The sequence below is a fragment of the Ursus arctos genome, unplaced genomic scaffold (genome assembly GCF_023065955.2).
Source record: "Ursus arctos isolate Adak ecotype North America unplaced genomic scaffold, UrsArc2.0 scaffold_19, whole genome shotgun sequence".
In the NCBI taxonomy this organism is placed as follows: domain Eukaryota; kingdom Metazoa; phylum Chordata; class Mammalia; order Carnivora; family Ursidae; genus Ursus; species Ursus arctos.
In genome coordinates this window covers 13,674,931-13,694,844 of record NW_026622863.1, presented here as the reverse complement: position 1 = coordinate 13,694,844, position 19,914 = coordinate 13,674,931, and the positions used below count along the sequence as shown (strand labels likewise).

Sequence of the window (19,914 nt, the reverse complement as noted above, 5' to 3'; positions counted from 1 at the left end):
GCAGGCCTCCGCCTCTCTACTTCCTGCCGCCAGAGGCTCCGGATGCACTTCCGGCGTGTCTTCGCCTCCTCTTGCGCTCTCATGTTAATGGCGGGTGGCGTCTGCTGAGGGGGACGCAAATAACCGCTACCGGCACAGGGAAAGGCTCCCTGCCTGCCCCACTTCCTCTCGCCGCAAGTACTCGAGCTCGCCAGCATGTCCGTGGTGCCGCCCAATCGCTCACAAACCGGCTGGCCCCGGGGGGTCAACCAGTTCGGCAACAAGTACATCCAGCAGACCAAGCCCCTCACCCTGGAGCGCACCATCAACCTGTAAGTGCGGCCTGCCCTTAGCGCGCTGCATTCGCGGGCACACCCTTCCTCGTGAGAGCTCCCAAAGACTCCCGATCTTCTTCCGGCGCGCCCCCGGCCCTCGGCGGGCTTCACGCCTCCCCATCACCTCCACTCCCGCTCGCGAATGCGCGCCTTTCTAGATCCCACGGGCCCCTTCCTGGTCCTCGAGCGCCATGGGGTTAGAGTCCTACTTGAGAGGGTTTTCCTTTCCCGGAGAGAAGGCTTGCTCCCATGCTGCTGGATTCAGTCATAATAGGAAAATCCCAGGTTTGCTTTTGAACTCACCCCTTCCCCACGTCTCCAGAGGAAACCAACTGCAGAGCGTGGTGGTCATTCTTCCCGTCCTGTGTTTATGTTTTCACATCACGTATGTGGTATTGCTTTTGTGGGTTCTTATTTGATGTGAATGGTATAATGTTATCGTGTTTGAAGTTTTCACTTTTCTGTAGCAGTGAGCTTCCGAGAACTAGCCATAATGCATAGGTTTAGTTTTTTGTTTTTCTCTCTTAACGGCTTCATTGATATTTGAGCGCCAGAATACACCACATTTTATTCATGTGCTCAGGGCCATCTGGCTTGCCCTATGCATTCACCTGTCTTCTCTGCCGCTGCGACAGCAGCCAGGCCCCCAGCGGGCCCCAACTTGGGACGGTGCATACTGTTAAGGTTGGGCTTTCATTCAGAACGACCGTGGAGGGGACCAGCATGTAGCCCCAGAGAACCCATTGGGGGCTGCGTTTTTATTTTCAACACTTTTCTGTTTCAACCCTTCAAGCTACTGCATTTCGATGTCACTCTCAAAAGTTATCTCAAAACTATCAAAAGTTGCAGGTAATTGGCGTTGGAGTTCTGTCTTGCTCAAGAAATTGTCAGTATGCTCTTGCTCTCATTCTCTCTCTCTCTTTTTTAAAATCATTTCTGAGAGTTTCTGAGGCACCGTGGTGCTGACCCTAATGAAGGAAAGTGGTCAGTTTATGTTGGTCATGTTTAAAAGGTGCAAGGACTAGGCCGCCTGGATGGCTCAGTCGATTAAGCGTCTGCCTTCCGCTCAGGTCATGATCCCAGAGTGCTGGGATTGAGCCCCATGTTGGGCTCCCTGCACAGTGGGGAGCCTGCTTCTCCCTCTCCCTCAGCCTGCCGCTCTCCCTGCCTGTGCGCCGTCTCTCTCTCTGTAAATAAATAAAATCTTAAAAAAAGAGAGGTGCAAGGATTTATTGATACTGGTGTTTCCATGAGAAACTTGAGGTGTTTCTCTATTTTCCTTTCAAAGAAATGAACTTTTCCCCTTCAAAAGCAATTTGAAATAGAAGAAATGGTTGTTGTTATTGTTTTATTTGGCAAAACAGGTGCTGGCATGGAAATTTAGACAATAGAAATGTTGGGTTTATGAAATCTGTAGCTAGATGTGTGTATACAAGTTAATAACTCTAGCTATTACATTAAGATAATAGCAGTTTAATGTCGTATCCCGTCTTTAACACATCTTCATAAGATTCCCATGAAGTGGAAAAGGCAAATATTCTTTCTAAAAATGTGAAAGCACAGCTTCTGGATTACTTTGGTAATTAGGACTAGGTTTTGCAGTTTTCCCTTGATTTAACTTCGTTACTGGATCAGTTTGCATCAAGTTACTATGTAGAATTAACGTGGTGAAGTGTTTTTATTTTTGCTCCATTAAAGTTATGGGTTGATGAATTTACAGAGTGTTTCTTCTCCTGTATAAATATGGTGTTCAGAAAAAAAATCACTGTCGTGAACTCAGTTCATCTGGGTGAGTTGTAATCTAACCTGAAAACAAGTCCTTTTTCTCCCCTACTGTACTTTATTTTAGGAAGTATTGCATGAATGTCTACTTTTTACCAGGCACTGGGCATGACGCTGGGTGTACAGTGTTGAGGAAGTAAGATGTAATCCCTGCTTTGCAAAGTTCACAGTGTGATGGGAATAAAATGGATGTCTGGGCTGGCACTCTGATTTCATATCTGAAAATTCTCACATTTCATTTTGATGGCATCTCTTTATTGATTTGAGAGCTGGCTTTTTACAGTATAGATATGTACAGCTATCCTTAATTCTTTGTAACTCAAGTTGTGAAAACTAAATGTTAATACATAAAAAAAAATTGCCTGGCACATAGTACTGTATGAAATTATTGCTGCTAGGAATGATGTTAGATTCAGCGTTGGGTCCAGGGGAAAGTTCTTAAATTCTTTAAAGCATCCTGGAAATGGAATATGTTAGTTATTTTAGAGCTGCTTCATTCATGCCTAGAATCTGGCTTCAGTGTTAAGTTTTGACAACCTTGATTTGTTTACCTTTCAAGAATAGCTAAGTGGATTAATTATTTAGTTGTTGGCTTTTAATGTTAAGTCATTTTGATAGGGAATAGGCAGGTGTGGTCAAACGTTCTTACTCAAAGACTTACAATCAGAGGCTTCCTTACTGTAAGGGTTATGATTGGGGGGGTTACAAGGTGGTATGTTTGATTAAATATAAATATAAGATTTTTAACTATCTTTAAGGAAAAATTTGGTATTTACCAGGCAAGATGAAAACTGTCTTAAAATGAGCTATATTTTGAATTCTTGCTAGAGGAGGAGAGAATATTCAGATTAGATATGGTGGGCAAAGGATTTGAATGACGAGAAGGGAAGGATAAGGATATTGGATAGAACACATGCAGAAAGTTAAGGTTTATTTAGAAAAGAAAAGTTCATCGGAAGAGGAGAGGATTGTGGTACCAGTCAAGTCTAAGGATAGCTGACTGAGAGAAAAATAAGAGATGATGGAAGGTGGTGGCTTACCTTGTAGAAAAAGAGATACTAGTCTTTAGCACCCATAATTAATAGAATTTCTGATTACATTAGTAGAAGAGCCCCAAGGGGGTGTTAGCCAGGTTGGCAATGTTAGTCTAGCCGCCGATCTAAAACCAGAGGATCACAGGATACCCAGATAGCCACTTTCTAAGCATTTGAGGGCCTTTAGGGGTGGTGTTATCTATACTTGAAAGTTCAGGTGTGGTGTAGCAACTTGATGTAGTGGAAGCTCTGGCCTTACAGTCCAAAGAGCTGGATTCTAGTATCTGCTGTCACATTAATTTGTGTAACTTTGGACAAAACCTGGTTCTCTGAGTACAGTATGAACACTTTTTTCCCTCCATAGTTTCTTTATACGTGTTTGGTATCTGTCATGGTAAATTATGGTCTTCAGTTCTCATGTTAGATATTTGTTTTTGGATCACAGGTACCCTCTTACCAATTATACTTTTGGTACAAAAGAGCCCCTCTATGAGAAGGACAGCTCTGTTGCAGCCAGATTTCAGCGCATGAGGGAGGAATTTGATAAAATTGGAATGAGAAGGACTGTAGAAGGGGTTCTGATTGTACATGAGCACCGGCTACCACATGTGTTACTGCTACAGCTGGGAACAACTTTCTTCAAATTGTAAGTGTCATTGGAAGTTAACAGCTAGACAACTTTTAATAGGACTGCTGCAGCTTTGGAAGACAATTTTAGACCTTAGTCATTTATTTCCTCAAACACTGCTGTTAATGGAATCTTTAGAAAGAGAAAATGATGTAATTTTTCACCAGTGTAGTGCTCATTTATTCCTTATCTAGCAATCCACATGTTTCTATATATTGCTGTTAATAACTGAGCCTGATAGAAGCCCCGTGAAGCAAATTAATCCAAGTTGAATTTCTAGATGTCATTGTACCATTACTAAGAACAAGTGATGGTATTTCTTTCTTAGCATGAATTGTGTTTCCTATTCTTAAAATGACTTGTATTTTTATAGATAACTGTTTAGTATTATCATTTAAACTCATAAATATCTCTGTGTTATACATTTAGTGCACAACTGTTTGACCAGATTGTACCAAAAAGAAAGATCTCAAATCCTTATTTTGGAATTCTTGAAGAATGCCCCATTCTTCAGACCTAAAGATTGTGATCCATTGCCTCTTTGGGCATTTCTAGAATCCATTATGACCAGATTACCTTCCAGAGAGAAGAGATTGGGATAGACTGGTGGCTGGAAGTTGTTATGGTACATATTTTGTTTGTTTAAAACAGGGTTTGTGCACTGTTAGTCTGGTGAATTAATATTATGAATTCAACTGTCTAGCACATTCTTACCCCTCCCTTTGACATTTGTTTGCTTTGATTGCCTTATGTGACATTGAAATATGTGTTACTCAGTTACATGATAGAAATAACTATTATTGTGTTCTTCCTGTTATCCTAAAATTGTTGTAATTTGAAAGCTGAAATTCTTAACCTTTGTACAGACCTGGTGGTGAACTTAACCCAGGAGAAGATGAAGTTGAAGGACTAAAACGCTTAATGACAGAGGTATTTCTCCATTTAACTCCTTCAGCGGTTTATCCTTGCCCATCTGAACACCATCAACTGAATGGATAATTAGGCTTTTTATCTTTTTAGCTTTTAAGTTTATTTTGAATAGTTTTCAATAAATAAACGACAGTGTCAGTACTATCTTTATTTTCTGTAAGTTGAAGTAGAACTTACTTTTAACATTTTTTTCCATTGAACTGTTGATGTAACAATAATGGTTAATAAAAGCCAACATTTATTGAGTACTTACTGTGCTAGGCACTGTTCTGAGTGCTTTATATACAGTAGCTCCTTCAGCCCATCACAACAGCCCTAGGGAGAAGTACTATTATTAATCCCATTTTACTGATAGGGAAACTGGGCACAGAGGGTTCAAGTAACTTGCTTGATGTTTATAGCTAGTATGTCATGGAGCTGGAAATTGGAATGCAGTTAGTTTTGTTGCAGTGTAGGCCAGTATAGGATTTTGACAAGAATGATTCCTGTTAAAAAGCTATTTTCATTTCTTCACTTATCTTTTAAGCTTTACCCCAATTTTGCTACCATTTAAAAGTCACTCTGATGTCTGTCTTTAAAAACTTGAGGCCAAATGCATAGATGCTCCAGGTTTTGAAATTGCAGGTGGTTTTTATTATTAATTATTTTTCTTTTTTTTTTAGCATGCACTCCTTCCCTCTTTAATTACAAAACTGATACACATTCTGGTAAAAAACCTTGGCAAATGCAGAAAAGCAGAAGGAGAAACAAAACTAAAATCACCTGTAATTCTACCACTTTGACCTGTTGGTTTATCTTTCCAGTATTTTTTAAAGTGCATTATACCTTTTAAATATTGTGCTGTGCTTGATCTTCCGTTTACATGTGGTTGATTGAACCTACTTGCTTAACTCAGCTGCTTCTCAGAAATCCACCAAAAAGGAAGTAAAGGGTTTTTAAAAGATAGAAATTCGGTAGGATTGAAGGAGTTTAAGATGAGACCATTGCAAAAAAAAATTTTTAGAAGCTAGAAAAGCAGATGGGCAAATCACATCTCACTTAGCGGAAACCTCAGCCTGGCAGGCGTTAGTTCTGGACCTAGCACTTAATAACACCACAAAGGCTTTGGAATTGGAAGTGCCAGGTGCTCATTAAAGTCGGAGCATGCATGGACTGGAAACTGGATTGATTGAAAGTCTGTATTTCTATATCTAGATTGTCTTCCCCCACTCTTTCCAGTTAGATAAAGATTAGCTGGTGATTGATTGTCAGTAGAGATTGGCTCAGAGAACACTAAGCTATGAAAAAGTAGAAAGGATGAGGAGAATAAATGAGAGTTTACATCCTGAATAGTGAGACTTCTAGATTTCTACTATGCTGATATAATTGTGACAACTAGGCTTACATACCCCAGGCTGAAGTTTGGAGGTTTTATTTCTGGAGAAAATGATCAGTCCAAAAAAAACCCCTCCATATGATGATATTTGGGAATCTTCCCAAAGAATAGTGTGGCCCTATCACTCAGAGGTGACAGCTAAGCATCTTAGTGCTTCACCCTTAATTGTGAGCCAGGCTTTTGGAGAAAGTGTCTTAACAAAAACAGATCAAAAGAAGCAAATGGAACTCAACAGAAACAGAATTCAGCAATCAGTAAAATTATAATTAATATTCTTGTGTGATGAGGTGATACAACTCATCTGTGGAACACTGGGCCATCAAAAAGACTATTCAGCCAACAAGAAAGAACCCAGGAGTATTTAAAAAGTGTTAGCAGAAACAAAACATTCAGTAGAGGGTTAAAAGATTGAATTGAGGAAATCTAGAAAGTAGGATGAAAAGGTAAAACAAAGGTGAGAAAAGATAAAATTAATGAGTCATTCTAGAAGGACCAGTATAGATTATAAATAGAGCAGAGGAAGAATATCAAAGCAGTAATTCAAGAAAATTTCCTAAACTTAAAGAACGTGAGTTTTCAGATCGAAAAGACCTACTGGCCTGCCCTCTATAATGAATGTTAAAAGATCCATGCAAAGACATATCATCATGAAAGTTTAAATCAATAAGGATAAAGAGAAGATCCTAAAAACTTCCAAAATTGGGGAATGGGGGGAGACATGAGTTAAATACAAAGCATCAACAGAAATGATATTGACTTCCTAGAAATAATACCAGAAGTTAAAGGGTTTTGTAACATGCCTTCATAATTCTGAGAGAGCATGATTTCTGCTATAGTAATCAAACCATAAATCAAGTGTGCAGGTAGGATTATTTCCAGACATACAGAGTTTCCAGAAATATATCTCTTGTAACTTCTCAGGAAGCTACTAGAGGGTGTTCACCACCAAAATGAAAGGAAAAACTAAAAAGATACAGGATTCAGAATATGGAGAGGATCTACCAACACGGGAGAAAGGCAGAGGGAAGCCTTAGGACTCCAGTTGTGGAGGCAGGGTTGAGAGCATCTACAGACTGGAGGAGGGTGATAGAAAGCGTCTTCTTAGGAAAAAATGAAATTGATAGAATAATTGACATTTGAATTGAGAAGAAATTTAAGTTCTTGGGAGAATGTGGAGATGAAGTGGTGATAGTGAATGATGTATGAAGCAATTATTAACTAAAAAAAAGGACAGTTGTGTAGTAAAAAATGCAGTTGTAGTTTACTAAACACTCTGGTGTGTCTAAGTCACCTAGTCACAGTAATTTAAATACTGAATGTAGACTTAACCAAATATTGATAATGGGAGGATGGTGGAAGAGAAAGTATGACTGGAGGATATAGTTTTAAGATCCAAATTCTCACTCACAGTAAAGGGTGTTGCTTTTTTCTTTAGGTTTATAAAAATGTAAAGTAATCAAGAAATGACCAAAAAGAATGCATGGAGAGTATAACTGTAGTGGAGAAACCTGATAAACAGTACCTCAGCCAGCTGATCAAGGTTAACTTCAGTGAAAAGTCACGTCTATATAATATGCCCTTGGTATGATGTGATGAGAATGGTACTTTAGTTTGGTGGTCTTCCTCTCCAGACTCCCCAAAATCCATAATCCCAGTCTGATTGAGGGGCATGTTATAAAATATCTGATTAGTATTCTTTAAAACTGTGAAGATCATCAAAAACAAGGAAGCTGAGAAACTGTTACAGTCTATAGGAAAAATTATAATTTAATGTAATGTAGTAGCTTAGAGGAGATTCTGGGACTGGAAAGTTAAAAACCAAGGATATCTGAATAAAGTATTCACTTTCAGTTAATAAAGTAGCAGTACTGGTTCATTAGTTGTGACAAATGTGCTGTGCTAGTGTTAGATGTTAATAGGGGAAACTAGGTGTGGGATACGTAGGAAATTTGTACCATCTTTGCATTTTTTTTCTGTAAATCTGAAACTAAAAGTTTGGTTTTTTGTTTGTTTCAAGTTTTTATTTAAATTCTAGTTAGTTAACATATAGTGTTTATAGTTTTAGGAGTAGAATTTAGTGATTCATCACTTACACATAATACCCAGTGCTCATCACAAGTGTCCTTAATACCCATCTTCCATCTAGCCCCCCCCGCCCCACCTCCTCCCCTCCAGCAACCCTCTGAAACTAAAACAGTTTCTTTAAAAACAAGGCAAATGCTTGTAAAAATAGAGGCGAGTGTGGGGGAAAACCACTAAGAGTTGAAAGTCATAGCCAGTGGAAATGGGGAAAGTGAGACCGAACTGCTCTTTGCTATTATAGACCTTGTAGAACCATGTTTGACCAATTAAAACATATACCTTGTAGAACCATGTTTGACCAATTAAAACATATAGAGTATAATTTTGATTAAAATAAGTTTAATATTATGCCACACAGATTTATGAAAATGAAAGTTTTTTCTATAATTTAGTTAGGTGGTGATTTACACAAGCTACAGCTTGATTCTAGAAAAACTATCATATGTATGGCATTGGCTCATGTAAGATATTGGCCACCTTTGGTTTTTCATGTGTGGCCAGGGTATAACAACGGATTTGTTGGTCCTATATAGTTATGTTGATGCTAGATTGCCATTTTGGAACTAATAGTTATGTCTTGGGCCAAGGGACATAGGTAATAATAGACAAGAAATTATAAAGAGTATATCTATATCTTTACAAAAGAAAGATATTCATGGGGAGGCATATTCAGTTGTTTACTGGCTGTATTATTTCTTTTTGACAGATACTGGGTCGTCAAGATGGAGTCCTGCAAGACTGGGTCATTGATGACTGCATTGGTAACTGGTGGAGACCAAATTTTGAACCTCCTCAGGTCCGTGCTCATTTCTGTTTGCTGGGCATTTGGGGAAGTAGAAAACTACTTTAATTTCAGCTTTTTGAAAAGAGTATAGCAAAATTTGACTCTCTCTCATTAATTCAGATACAAAATTTTAAAACCAAGCATTTTTTTCTTTTAAAGGAAAATTTCACACATACAAAAGTAGGAATAATAAAAGTACATGAATCCCATTACCTGTCCTCCACCTTCAACAGTTAGCAACTCATGATCAGACTTCACCCGGCACTCCTTTTCTCCTGTCCTCACTTTGCATTATTTTGGAGCAAATCCTAGGTATAATGTCAAATGTAAATATTTCAGTATGTGTCTCTAATACATAAGGGTCTCTTTAAAAACACAACACAGTACACATTCTCACACTAAGAGTAAGAAATTATTCCATAATATCATTAAATATGTGTATCTCTGACTAGTTTCAAGTTTTCATTTTGTTTTCTAATTTGTTTAAATTAGGATAGTCTCTTAAGTCTCTTTTGGCCGGTCAGTTTCCTAGTTCTCTCTTTTTTTTTTCCTCATCATTTATTTGTTAATGAAAACAAGCTTTATAAGTCCTTTGTGTTCCCGTTGCTGATTGCATCTGCCTGTTGTCATTGAACATGTAGTTCTTTTGCTTCTGTCCTATAAACCTCTAGTTAGATCAAGTGACTGGATTTGGCTGGTGGGGGAGTACAAGGCTCACAATAGGTGGTAAATAGTTTATTTCTGCATAATAAATTACCCCCAAACTTAGCAGCTTAAGACAGCAGACATTCGTTATCTTCATTTCTTAGGGTCAGGCATCTGGGAGCTGCCTAGCTGGGTGGTTCTGGCTCATGGTCTCTCATGAAGTTATGGTCAGGCTGTCAGCTGGGATTGCATCACCTCAAGGCCGGGCTGGGGCTGAAGGATCTGATCCCGTCTTCACACATGTGTTTGTTAGCAGGCCTTTCTTCCTGCGCTGTCAGACCGAAGGCTTTACTTCCTTGTTGGGTATTGATCTCAGGCCCCTCTCTGTTACCATGAGAGCGTCTCCATAGGGTGACTCCCAGTAAGGCAGCTGGCTTCCCCTAGAGCTCGAGATCCGAGGTGGAGACAGTGACAGAGAGCATGCCCATGTAGAAAGCTGTGGTCTGTGTAACCTAATTTTGGCAGTGACATACCATCACTTCGGCTATATGCTATTGGTCACACAAGCCAGCATAGTACATTGTGGGAAGAGACTACATAAAGGTGTGGATGCCAGGGGACAGGAGCCATTGGGTGTCATCTTGGGATGGCCCTCAAAGACAGTATCATGCACTTACATCAGAAGTTTTATAATGTCTGGTTGTCTCTTTTTGTAATGTTAGCAGCTCATTATAATAGTTTCTTGGGCTTATTAATTCATTAGGGTTATGATCCTTTTATTAAGGGAAACTTCTCTCAACGCCGTGGAAGCTGGTGCTAGTACTCACTACCTGAGGTATAATTTGTGTAGGAAAGAATAGATGCTTCTTTTCAGAAGAATGAGTTAATTTATTAGTATCCTTCAAAGACTTCATTCAAAAGAAAGAATAAGACAAAGACTTGGGTACAGATAGTTTGTTTGGAAAGTGATCCCAGGAAGCAGGAGACTGACGAGACTGATGGGAGAGGGAGATCAGAAACAGCAGTGGTCAAAAAAAAGAAGGGCACGTAATTTTATTATAGCTGTGGGCAACTGGGTTAATCCTGCTAAGGGCTGTGAAGACCATGTGGAATGTACCTTAAAATTGTTCCATTAGAAGGACGGAAGGCTGGAGACTCCTGCCCCGTTGGGTGAGGGTCGTATTAACTCCCTTGCACTTTCATATTGAGTCAGAACACTGGTTGTGAGATTTTCTGGGGCTTTGGAAACGCTTTGAGGCTGAAAAGCAGAGAGAGAGAGAGAGAGAGACAGTGGCAGCAAGCTGGGAGCTTTCTGGCACTTTCCAGAACAGTTGGAAATCTGAGGTGGGATGAGATCTGAGGTGGGTGGTGATGAGGGGCACTAAAAGCATCTGGTTCAGTGACCTTTTAAAGTGTCCTGTGACCTCATGGATTTAAATACATTCGTTGTATTTTAATCCATTGTGATGATTAATAATGGTACTGAGCTAAAATTTTCTTATGTTTAACTGATGGGAGCCTCTGATCCCGAATCCTGTTGACAAGGCTCTATGACTTAGATAGTTTCTTTGCATGACAAGATGTTCCAGGTTAAGAATTGTATAAAGTATCAACCAAGCAAAAGATGATTATGTCTGTCCTCTTCCTTCTGACTCTCTAGTATAGCTGAGGGATAGGAAGAGAAGGCGCCGTGGAAGCTGGTGCTAGTACTCACTACCTGAAAATTGTCTTGGCTTTAAGAAAGTACAATTTCATCTGGAAATAGTGAAGTTCCTGGTCCAAAGATACATAGAACGATTATTGTTAATGGTTTTTTTTTTTTTTTTTTTTTTTTTTTGTTTCTGAACATTCTTTGATTAAATTGGAAGCTCAGTAATAAGACAAAAGTTTTCCAGGCTACTCTCTGAATACTCTCATTCATCTCCCTTACCAAAGTCCTAGGACAGTTCCCTTCACTGACTGAACCCTAGGGTTGGTTCTGCTAGCATGAGATAATAACGTAAGCATTGTGTGTTTATTTAATACACTTGGAGTATTGGTTATGTGTCAGCAGGAAAAGAGCATGACACCATCTCCCTGTCTTGTATAAAGTGCAGTTGGCTTAAAAAAACTCCCAAGATGAAGACTGGAGAAGAAAGTATTAAAAGAAAAGGGACATATAGCCACGAGTAGAAGAAAATTGCGGTAATGCCAGTCACTTTGGTTTGGTCATGGTTTAGGAGCTTTTGTTGTATGTGAACTACAGGTCTCCTGTAGCCTGTGTTGTTCAAACTTCTACTCACCAGTTTGTCATTGCCAGTGTGCCTAGTTTTCATGATTGTGTTGTCTTCAAAGCCTGGGACAGTTGTCTTCATTCATCATACCTTAGGGATGGCTCTGGTGTATCATTATTCTAACTTGAATACTGGGTTATCCAATGGGGTAGCATAGTGGGGAAAAAATAGGCTTTTATCGTTAAATAAGGGTTGAATAGATGAGGTTGAATCTTGGTGTCACTACTTAGTTGTGGAGTCTTGGGAAAGACATGTAGCTTCTCAGTTTAAGTTCTTACATAAAATGCGGGTGATGTTTCCTCCTTTTGGCCGCCTCTGTTTTATCCTACTCTCCCCTTGTATCTGTTTTCAGCACTTTCCAATTCCCCTGCCCTCAAATAAAATTCCCAAAGCCAAAGTAGATTTTTCTGAATGTATGTGGGGAGGTGCTCAGGTGAGTTCTCTATCTCCACCTTTTCAGATTCACTATGCCAGAATTCTTTCTGAGGTAGCAACCTCCCCTCTCTAATTCTCTTTAGAATCCCTTAAGTTCTCCAAAATATTTTCTCCATTTTCACAAGCAACTTGACTCTAGCTGACAGGACCTCACTGAGACTACTCATCTGGTGTTCCTGAAATGTGTGTCTGGGCTGTGTGTGTGTGTGTGTGTGTGTGTGTGTGGCATTGTTGGGGGAGGAGTGTCTTGTCAGATACCTCATAGGCCATATTTAAACTTCTAATATAGTAAACTTCATTGGGTTGTAAATTTCTCAAGCTGTAAATCCTATGACTACATATTTAATTGACTTGAATGGTTGAATGGTTTATTACTCATTATGTTGTATTTATTAAGCATTTTATCTATTATAACATCTGTTAGGTACCAGGTTCTGGTAAAGGGAAGACTAGAAAGAGTTCTGTTTCTCCCAGCAGTTCATGCTATATTGGAAAGAAATATAAAGAAATAAATGAAACCACAGGATACATGTTAAAATTGTGTTGGGATTATGAGGAACTTGGTCTCAGAGGGTTGATACTTGATCTTAACTTCTGAAGTGGGAAAAGTTGATAAGTAAAGGCATGGAGGTATGAGGGATATTTTGGCAAATACAAATTATTCTCTTTTGTGATTTTAGTACCCATATATTCCTGCACATATTACAAAACCTAAGGAACATAAGAAGTTGTTTTTGGTTCAACTTCAAGAGAAGGGTAAGTTATTTTGTTTTTGAATGCAGCCATCTGAAAACTTTTGTAGAGTAATTTCAAGAATACTTTTATTTGTATTTTCTTCAAGTTCCTTGAATTTTTGGATTTATTGTGAAAATTAAAAGAAAATAAAAACATACTATGTATGTACAGAATTAACTAGTGTTTTTTTTAAAGATTTTATTTGTTTTTTAAAGATTTTATCTTGTTTGTTTATTTTTTAAAGATTTTATTTATTTGAGAGAGAGTGTCAGCGCCATTGTAAGCGGGGAGCGGCAGAGGGAGAGAGAGAATCTCAAGTGGACTCCAAACTAGTGCAGAGGCCTGAGCCGAAATCAAGAGTCAAACGCTTAACCCACTGAGCCACCCAGGCACCCCAGAATTAACTAGTTCTTCTCATAGATGTGCCTGCCAGTTATGCTATTGGGGGAAGAGTAAATTTAACTAGAGTCTAAAATACCAGATTGTAGTGTTTTAAAATACCTGTTGAGCTTCTGGTACTGCTATTCACATTGTGATAAACTGAAACTTTTATGGGACAGAGGAATTAATTTTTTAAATACCATCTTAGGCTTGTACATTTTAACAAATAATTATTTCTTGTCATAGTCTTAAAATGAAATATTAAAATAAATTACAAACCCAGAGGCTCTGCTCTTCTCCCGTTGTTCCCAGGGCCAGCACTTAGAAGATGCTCTCACTTGTTAACAGCACTAACTATGGGGGTACCTGGGTGGCTCAGTTGGCTAGGCATCTGCCTTTGGCTTTGGCCTGGGATCAGGGTCTTGGGATCGAGCCCTGCATCATGCTCCTTGCTCAGCGGGGAGCCTGCTTCTCCCTCTCCCTCTGCCTGCTGCTCTCCCTGCTTGTGCTCTCTCCTTCTCAAATAAATGAATAAAATCTTTAAAAAAAAAAACAAAACCCAACAACACTGACTATGAACTTTGCTTGAAAGATAACAGCCAAAATGTATTAAAGAGAACTATCTTTTTCCTCAAAAGTTTCTCAAATGTAAAACTGGTGATTACTTTATAAATGAATTTTAAGCAGTGATTATGTGAGAATTTATAGAAAATGAATACTGTTTTGTTTTGTTTTAGCCTTGTTTGCAGTCCCTAAAAATTACAAGCTTGTAGCTGCACCGTTGTTTGAATTGTATGACAATGCACCAGGATATGGACCCATCATTTCTAGTCTCCCTCAGCTTCTGAGCAGGTATGGAAAGTTGAACTTTTGTGGCTGATTCATCTAAATTGCTTGATTTAAAATATTCTGAGCTGCTTGAGAAGGGATAGTTATGAATTTTGGTCTTTAAGGAAACTAAGACTGTAGATCGATTCTTAGTTCATGTACAAGCCATAGATTAAATATGACTGACTAAAATTAGTATCCCCAGACTCCAAGTTGCAGCATGACATTCTGGTATTTGGGTGAGTGCTCTTCCCCACATCTGATATCTTTGTCACTAAGTCTGAAGTCTTTATTAAAAGAAGAGATGGTAAAATGGCAGTCAGCACTGTATAATAAAATTGAGGGGAATTATCTATATGAAAATGTGGAGAATTGAATCTCTTGGTGTAATATGTTCTCTTTCCTCTTTGAAATGTGTTATGTTTAGGTCTACTGTACATGGAGTTTGGTTTTTTGTTTTGTTTTTTGCAGATAGAGGTATAAGAAATGCATTTTTAAAAAAAGTTGACATACTGGTTGAGGTCCTTAGAGTCTTCTGTAGATAGGAGTCACAGAGCAATGTGGTGGCTAAGAATATAGATGCTATGGGTAGCGTTTGGATTTGAATTCCACCTTTAATAACTTCCTGGCAAGCGATTATACCTATTTGCTTATTTCTTCACCTGTGAATCAGGGTAGTAGTCCCCACTTCATAGAATTGTGAGGAGCAAGTAAAAAAATGCATGTAAACTGCTTAGGACAGTGCCAGGCACCTGGTAAATGCTTAAAAAATGTGAGTTCAAAAACCGTCCCAGTAGTGATTTTGGCCTTCTGTGAAAACTTGTTGAGTATGAAATTGATTCTTTCCATTTTGTTACACTAATCAAACTATCTTTTGCTCCTCTTCTTTGGTCTGCTGATGGGTTAAAAGTGGAAGTATGAGATTTGAAAAAGAGTCATAGAAAACATTTATTTGGACACCACTTATCAGGTATCAGGAACTATGCTGAGTGGCATAATACAATAAAGCATAAAAATTTTCCTTATCTCAAGGAACTTGTTAGTGGATAATTAATCAAATGTACAACTGATAAATTTTTTTAATTGTAAGTATTCAACAGGACTAGTATTTAATGTCTAAGACGAGACAGGTGAGAGAAAAGGATGTTTTGATGTAGAAAATGCCAAAAATGTCAAGGGAGGGTAGAAGTGTCCAAGTTTTCTCTATCATCTAAGATAAAAAAACTTTGTGAATAATGCTCTTTTTAATAAAGATATTGTTCTTTCTAAAATTCAGGTTCAATTTTATATACAACTGAATTCCTGCACAGTGGAGAAGTAAAAGAAGCCGTCTCTGTGAGCACAGCTATACACAGTGTAGAATAAACATGGTAGAAAAGTTGTTTTTTGTTTTTTATCTCTTTCCCAATCCCTAAATTGCTACCTACTTCTGTTGTTTGAATAGTAAAGTTACTATGAAGAACTAGATAGTGGCGTAAACAAATGTGATAATGTTTAATTTACTTTTTGGTTCTACGCATACTTTTTTGTACAACATTAAAGAATATGAACTTCTTTCTATTTGTATTTTTTTTTTTTAATTTTCACATTAAACGTGTAAAATTCTTACAGGTGAGGACAGTTTTTTTTCCCCCTGCTCCTAGGCTGGTGATGTTAAGAGACAATGTCAGGTTTAGGTCAGTTGAGTATATGGGACCCTTGTTCCGATGCCGTTTTAGGGGATATACTCCAAGACTGTGTTCTAGATTTTTATGATGAGAAACTTCCATTACTTTTGGGAACTAGATTTGCTTGATGGAGTCCCAAGGTGCAACTCCTGAACCAAATAATACACTTGGAGTTGTACTACAGCAGAGCTCCCAGTATATTACTAACTGGTACATTTCATGCTGATACATTCAGACCTTTGTTCATAAGCAACAAACCTTAAACATACGGGAAGCCATTAAAATTGGCTGGATTAGGGAAACTCATGGGAATTGATATAAAAGAGACCTACTGAGAGCTGACTGAGACTTTTTTCCTTCATATAATGGGGTTATTATTTGTGTTGTGAAATTATGTGTTTTAGTTATTCTTAGGGCCATGGTAAAATGGCGATATGTGAAGGAAGTTTTTTAAAAGTGGGTCCGTTAGGTTTTGAACTCTTGTATTACAAAGTTAGTTTTTTCAGTTATATCCATAGAAATGAAAATTTGGTTTTAGCAAGTGACAAGCCTTTTCAAAAATATTTTGTAATAATTTGAATCAACTGAAATCTAAAGACAGGATAGGGGATAGATTTTGTCAGCCTATGGGAAAAATACCAAATTTTAAAGGTTCTTTAAAATAACACTGCTAAATTAGGATCAGGTTTTGGGGAATAAAAAATGATTCTTAGGGCAAAGGAGTGTGCTGGCTGTGTCATTGCTTAACGGTCCAAGTATGTTGTGCGTGCCTTTTAACACAGTGTGTTGACTGTAGGCTTGGATGAAAAGGAGATCTTGTAAAATGCAGCTACTTAAAGAAGAGAGATTGCTGTAGTTTTTAAGAGACAGACAGAAGTGAACTTTTGATTAGTTCCTACATCTTTATGATACCGATCACAGGCCTTGTCTCCTGAATATTGGTGAGTTGAAAGGCATATTGTGAATTCTTCTCTATTTAGTCTTGAGAAAATCAGACCAAAAACAACTGTATCAATAAAGGTTCAAGTTTATTTAGCTGAGGTCCCATCAAGCCTTTACAAGGTTGGGTCAAGTAGTGATTGTGATTGTGCTCATGCTTAGTAGGCGAGCAACAGGCTCTAGGACCAAAAATAATTCGTGATTTCCTTTGAAAAAGCCACTAATTCTATGGATAGTCCTCTTCCTTCAAGGGCTAATAGTCCCGCCCCTGTGATTTACATTAGCATATTTATAACTTACTATAATTTTACTGGTGAGTTCACTGATTAGTTGAGCCTTATCAGGATTGGGGAAGGCAGAAATGGAAACAGCTTGATCCAGCCCACCCTCTAGGGTTGCTTCTGGCATCCAAGTGAAAGGCTGTAGTAACCACATTTCATATGCACTAGCGCTTGCCACTTGGGGAGGGTGCAAAGAGGTGGACTTTTTCTTAGTGTTATTATAAAATGCTGTATAAGTTGAAGAGATCTGATTTGAAGCTACTCATGTCCTTTGTAACATAAGCTTTGACCTAGAAATTCTTTCTTGATCACTACTTTGCAGTATAAGTGCTTGAGTCAGTCATCTATATGTTGGGGCCTTGATTTATGCTGGCTGGGTTATTAACCTTAGAATGTAAAAAGATCTGGTTTTGAATGTAGAATTGGCAACACACAAACACAGATTTTTTTAAACTGTCTTTGAACTGGTCAGCTACAGTTACATCTTAATACTCTCATGTTTTAGGTTTCCTGATGGAAATAGACCTAGGGAAATTTATATCTGATACATTCTTAAAACATTAGAAGAGGGTACAAGGGAATGTTTAACACTAAGCTCTTTTGATATAAATGCTTAACATACTAAAAGAACTAAGTCTTAAATTGTGCATTCTAATTCTCTACATATTAGAGAATAATTTTAAAATGAGCTCTGGGGACTGATTTGTATTTTTGAATGCCTCTTATGTTCCAGGTTTGTTTATAAATGAGAGTCCTCTTTTGCACTGTATAAGTATAATAAATGTCATGTTATTTTCCCTGAATAATCCAAGTAGTGCATAGGCTATATAAATCTAATTGGCAGTGGAAAATATTTAGTAGGTTGGGGGATAAAACAGTTTTACTCAAATATTTTCAGTCATATTTAGAATTGACATCCCTTGAAGAAAAGTGAAATTTGTTTTTTTTTTCCCTAAGTGATGAAGACTGTTAAAATTTCTTAATAAGTAGATAATACTTAAAATGGCATTATGATAATTCTGTTTATGAATATACTTTTAACAGCAGATCAGGGAGATTTCTTATTTTTTCTCATTGTCTTAGCTTATATGGTTCAGTTATTATTTTATTACGGGTTCCATTAAGTTAGCATTTATTGGCATATAAAACATAGCCAAATTAGCCAGTCTGTTTTCTTCCATGCTTAATTAAAGTGAGAGGTAGAGGTCCTCTAAATTCAACAGGCCAGCAAGCAAGCAACTTAGAATTTTTTTTCTTAAATGATGTGACTCTTAAGCTCTCAGGTTTTTAATGACTTTATTTTTTAAGTACTTGCTCAGTCACTTGAGTTGAAATGCTTGGAGTAGCTTTTCCACGTCAGAGTTTCTCAAACTTCATGTTTTTCCTGGTTCATAGTGTGGGGACAGTACGTGCCGCCCACTAAGGCTGCTTCAGAGGGTGTGCGGTTTTTTATGTTGCTTCGCCAGAGAAGCCTTAGTGGTTTTTGACTGTACTACGAGTCCGCTTCCGTAGCAGAGGTTTGATTTCCTATAATTATTCCACTTGTTCTGCATCACTTATTATTTGGGTTAAACTGGATTCATTTCAAGTAGTTTGCCTTTGTTGTTCAGATGTGATGAGAAACATAATACTGTAATTTGACTTGAGCCATAAAACACATTTTAATATTAGCTGGTATTTATCAAGCTTGTTTTTATGAAAAAAACTGACTGAAACCTAAGTGAGTCTTAATGAAGCCAGTTTAGGTGTAACTTGTATCTTAGTGATGGATTGTACCATAGGACTAGAGAACTGGGAAAATGTATTAAATGTTCTCTGTTGAGGGAAAGATCAGTGCATTTAAAAACTTAAAAGTTTGGTTACTGTGTTTACATCATAGCGTATTAGCATCATTTATGGTTTGGCTTTGAGAATTTTTATGGCATTACACTTCTAGAAAATGTATAAAAGAAACTGTTTGAAGTTTTGGTTATATTTTTATATTTGTAAAGTTTGATTAAAATGGTCACTGTTCTTTTTAAATTTTATTTTATTGTTCATTTCAATTAAAAAAATAAAACAGAATGACTCTGATTGTGTGTGGCTGCTAACCTTAGTGTGCCATTAGAAGTCCTGCACGGTTCTTTTTCAGTGTTGTTGGCCAGGGGCGATTAGGTAAGAGACAACTTGACAGAATAGCGAGGGTCTAAAGAACTGGGACATTGATGTTGCCCTCTCCTGGCACTTCCTCATTGTGTGTTAGCAGTGACCTTAGGCAGATCTACTTTCCTGCATTATGAAGCGGTCCCTGGATTTGGAACCCGAAGACTGGGATTTAGAAGTTGCCACACAATTTTGCTGTGTTGTATCATTGGGGGACTCAGTTTCCTCATCTATAAATCTATGTGTTGGTTCCTTTAGGTTTTTTTCCCTCAAACTTGCCTGGAAGTCATGATGTTCTGTGACACCGTGCTTGCTGCTTATGTAATACTGTGTAATGTAATTTCAGCATCTTAAATAGAAACAGTGTACCCAAAAGATGAGAACACCTGTGTCATAAGATCACAGCCTTGAGGTTTTTATATCTGAACAAAAGTTGAACAAAACCTGATAAAGTTATTGTAAAGTTTCTCTGAAAATTTTACTGCTTGTATATTGCATGTACCAAAAAGCTATGAAAAATTATGAAAGAAAAGCTAAAAATTGAAGTATATGCATTAACTTACTTTTTCCCCTACAACTTGAGTTGGTTATTGTTTCCTCCTCTGCTAGATTTAGTAGTGGAACGCACTGGTCCAGCCAGTGAAACATCAGAGTTCTGT

At 37.9% G+C, this 19,914-nt stretch overlaps 1 protein-coding gene across 2 annotated transcripts; it reads left to right on the top strand.

The window, feature by feature from the left end:
- The first annotated feature begins 25 nt into the window (after window positions 1–25).
- Window positions 26–19,186, top strand: NUDT21 (nudix hydrolase 21). 2 transcript variants are annotated; one of them, XM_026494789.4, is made up of 7 exons: window positions 26–311; window positions 3,576–3,776; window positions 4,625–4,688; window positions 8,852–8,941; window positions 12,963–13,038; window positions 14,136–14,250; window positions 15,503–19,186. In XM_026494789.4, exons 1-7 carry the CDS (start codon window positions 196–198, stop codon window positions 15,522–15,524), a joined length of 684 nt encoding a protein of 227 aa, XP_026350574.1. In that variant the 5' UTR covers window positions 26–195; the 3' UTR covers window positions 15,525–19,186. The 2 variants fall into 2 exon arrangements, with proteins under 2 accessions (XP_026350574.1, XP_057170074.1); XM_057314091.1 differs by having other exon boundaries at window positions 50–311; window positions 14,136–19,186.
- The last annotated feature ends 728 nt before the right edge of the window (window positions 19,187–19,914 follow it).

What these genes read in the sequence shown, in the direction of transcription:
- NUDT21 (XM_057314091.1), top strand. Translation starts at nt 196, where the DNA reads ATGTCCGTGGTGCCGCCCAATCGCTCACAAACCGGCTGGCCCCGGGGG. An exon ending in CTGGAGCGCACCATCAACCT is followed by an intron (nt 312 to 3,575) that starts GTAAGTGCGGCC and finishes TTTGGATCACAG; the next exon opens with GTACCCTCTTACCAATTATA. An exon ending in GGTTCAACTTCAAGAGAAGG is followed by an intron (nt 13,039 to 14,135) that starts GTAAGTTATTTT and finishes GTTTTGTTTTAG; the next exon opens with CCTTGTTTGCAGTCCCTAAA.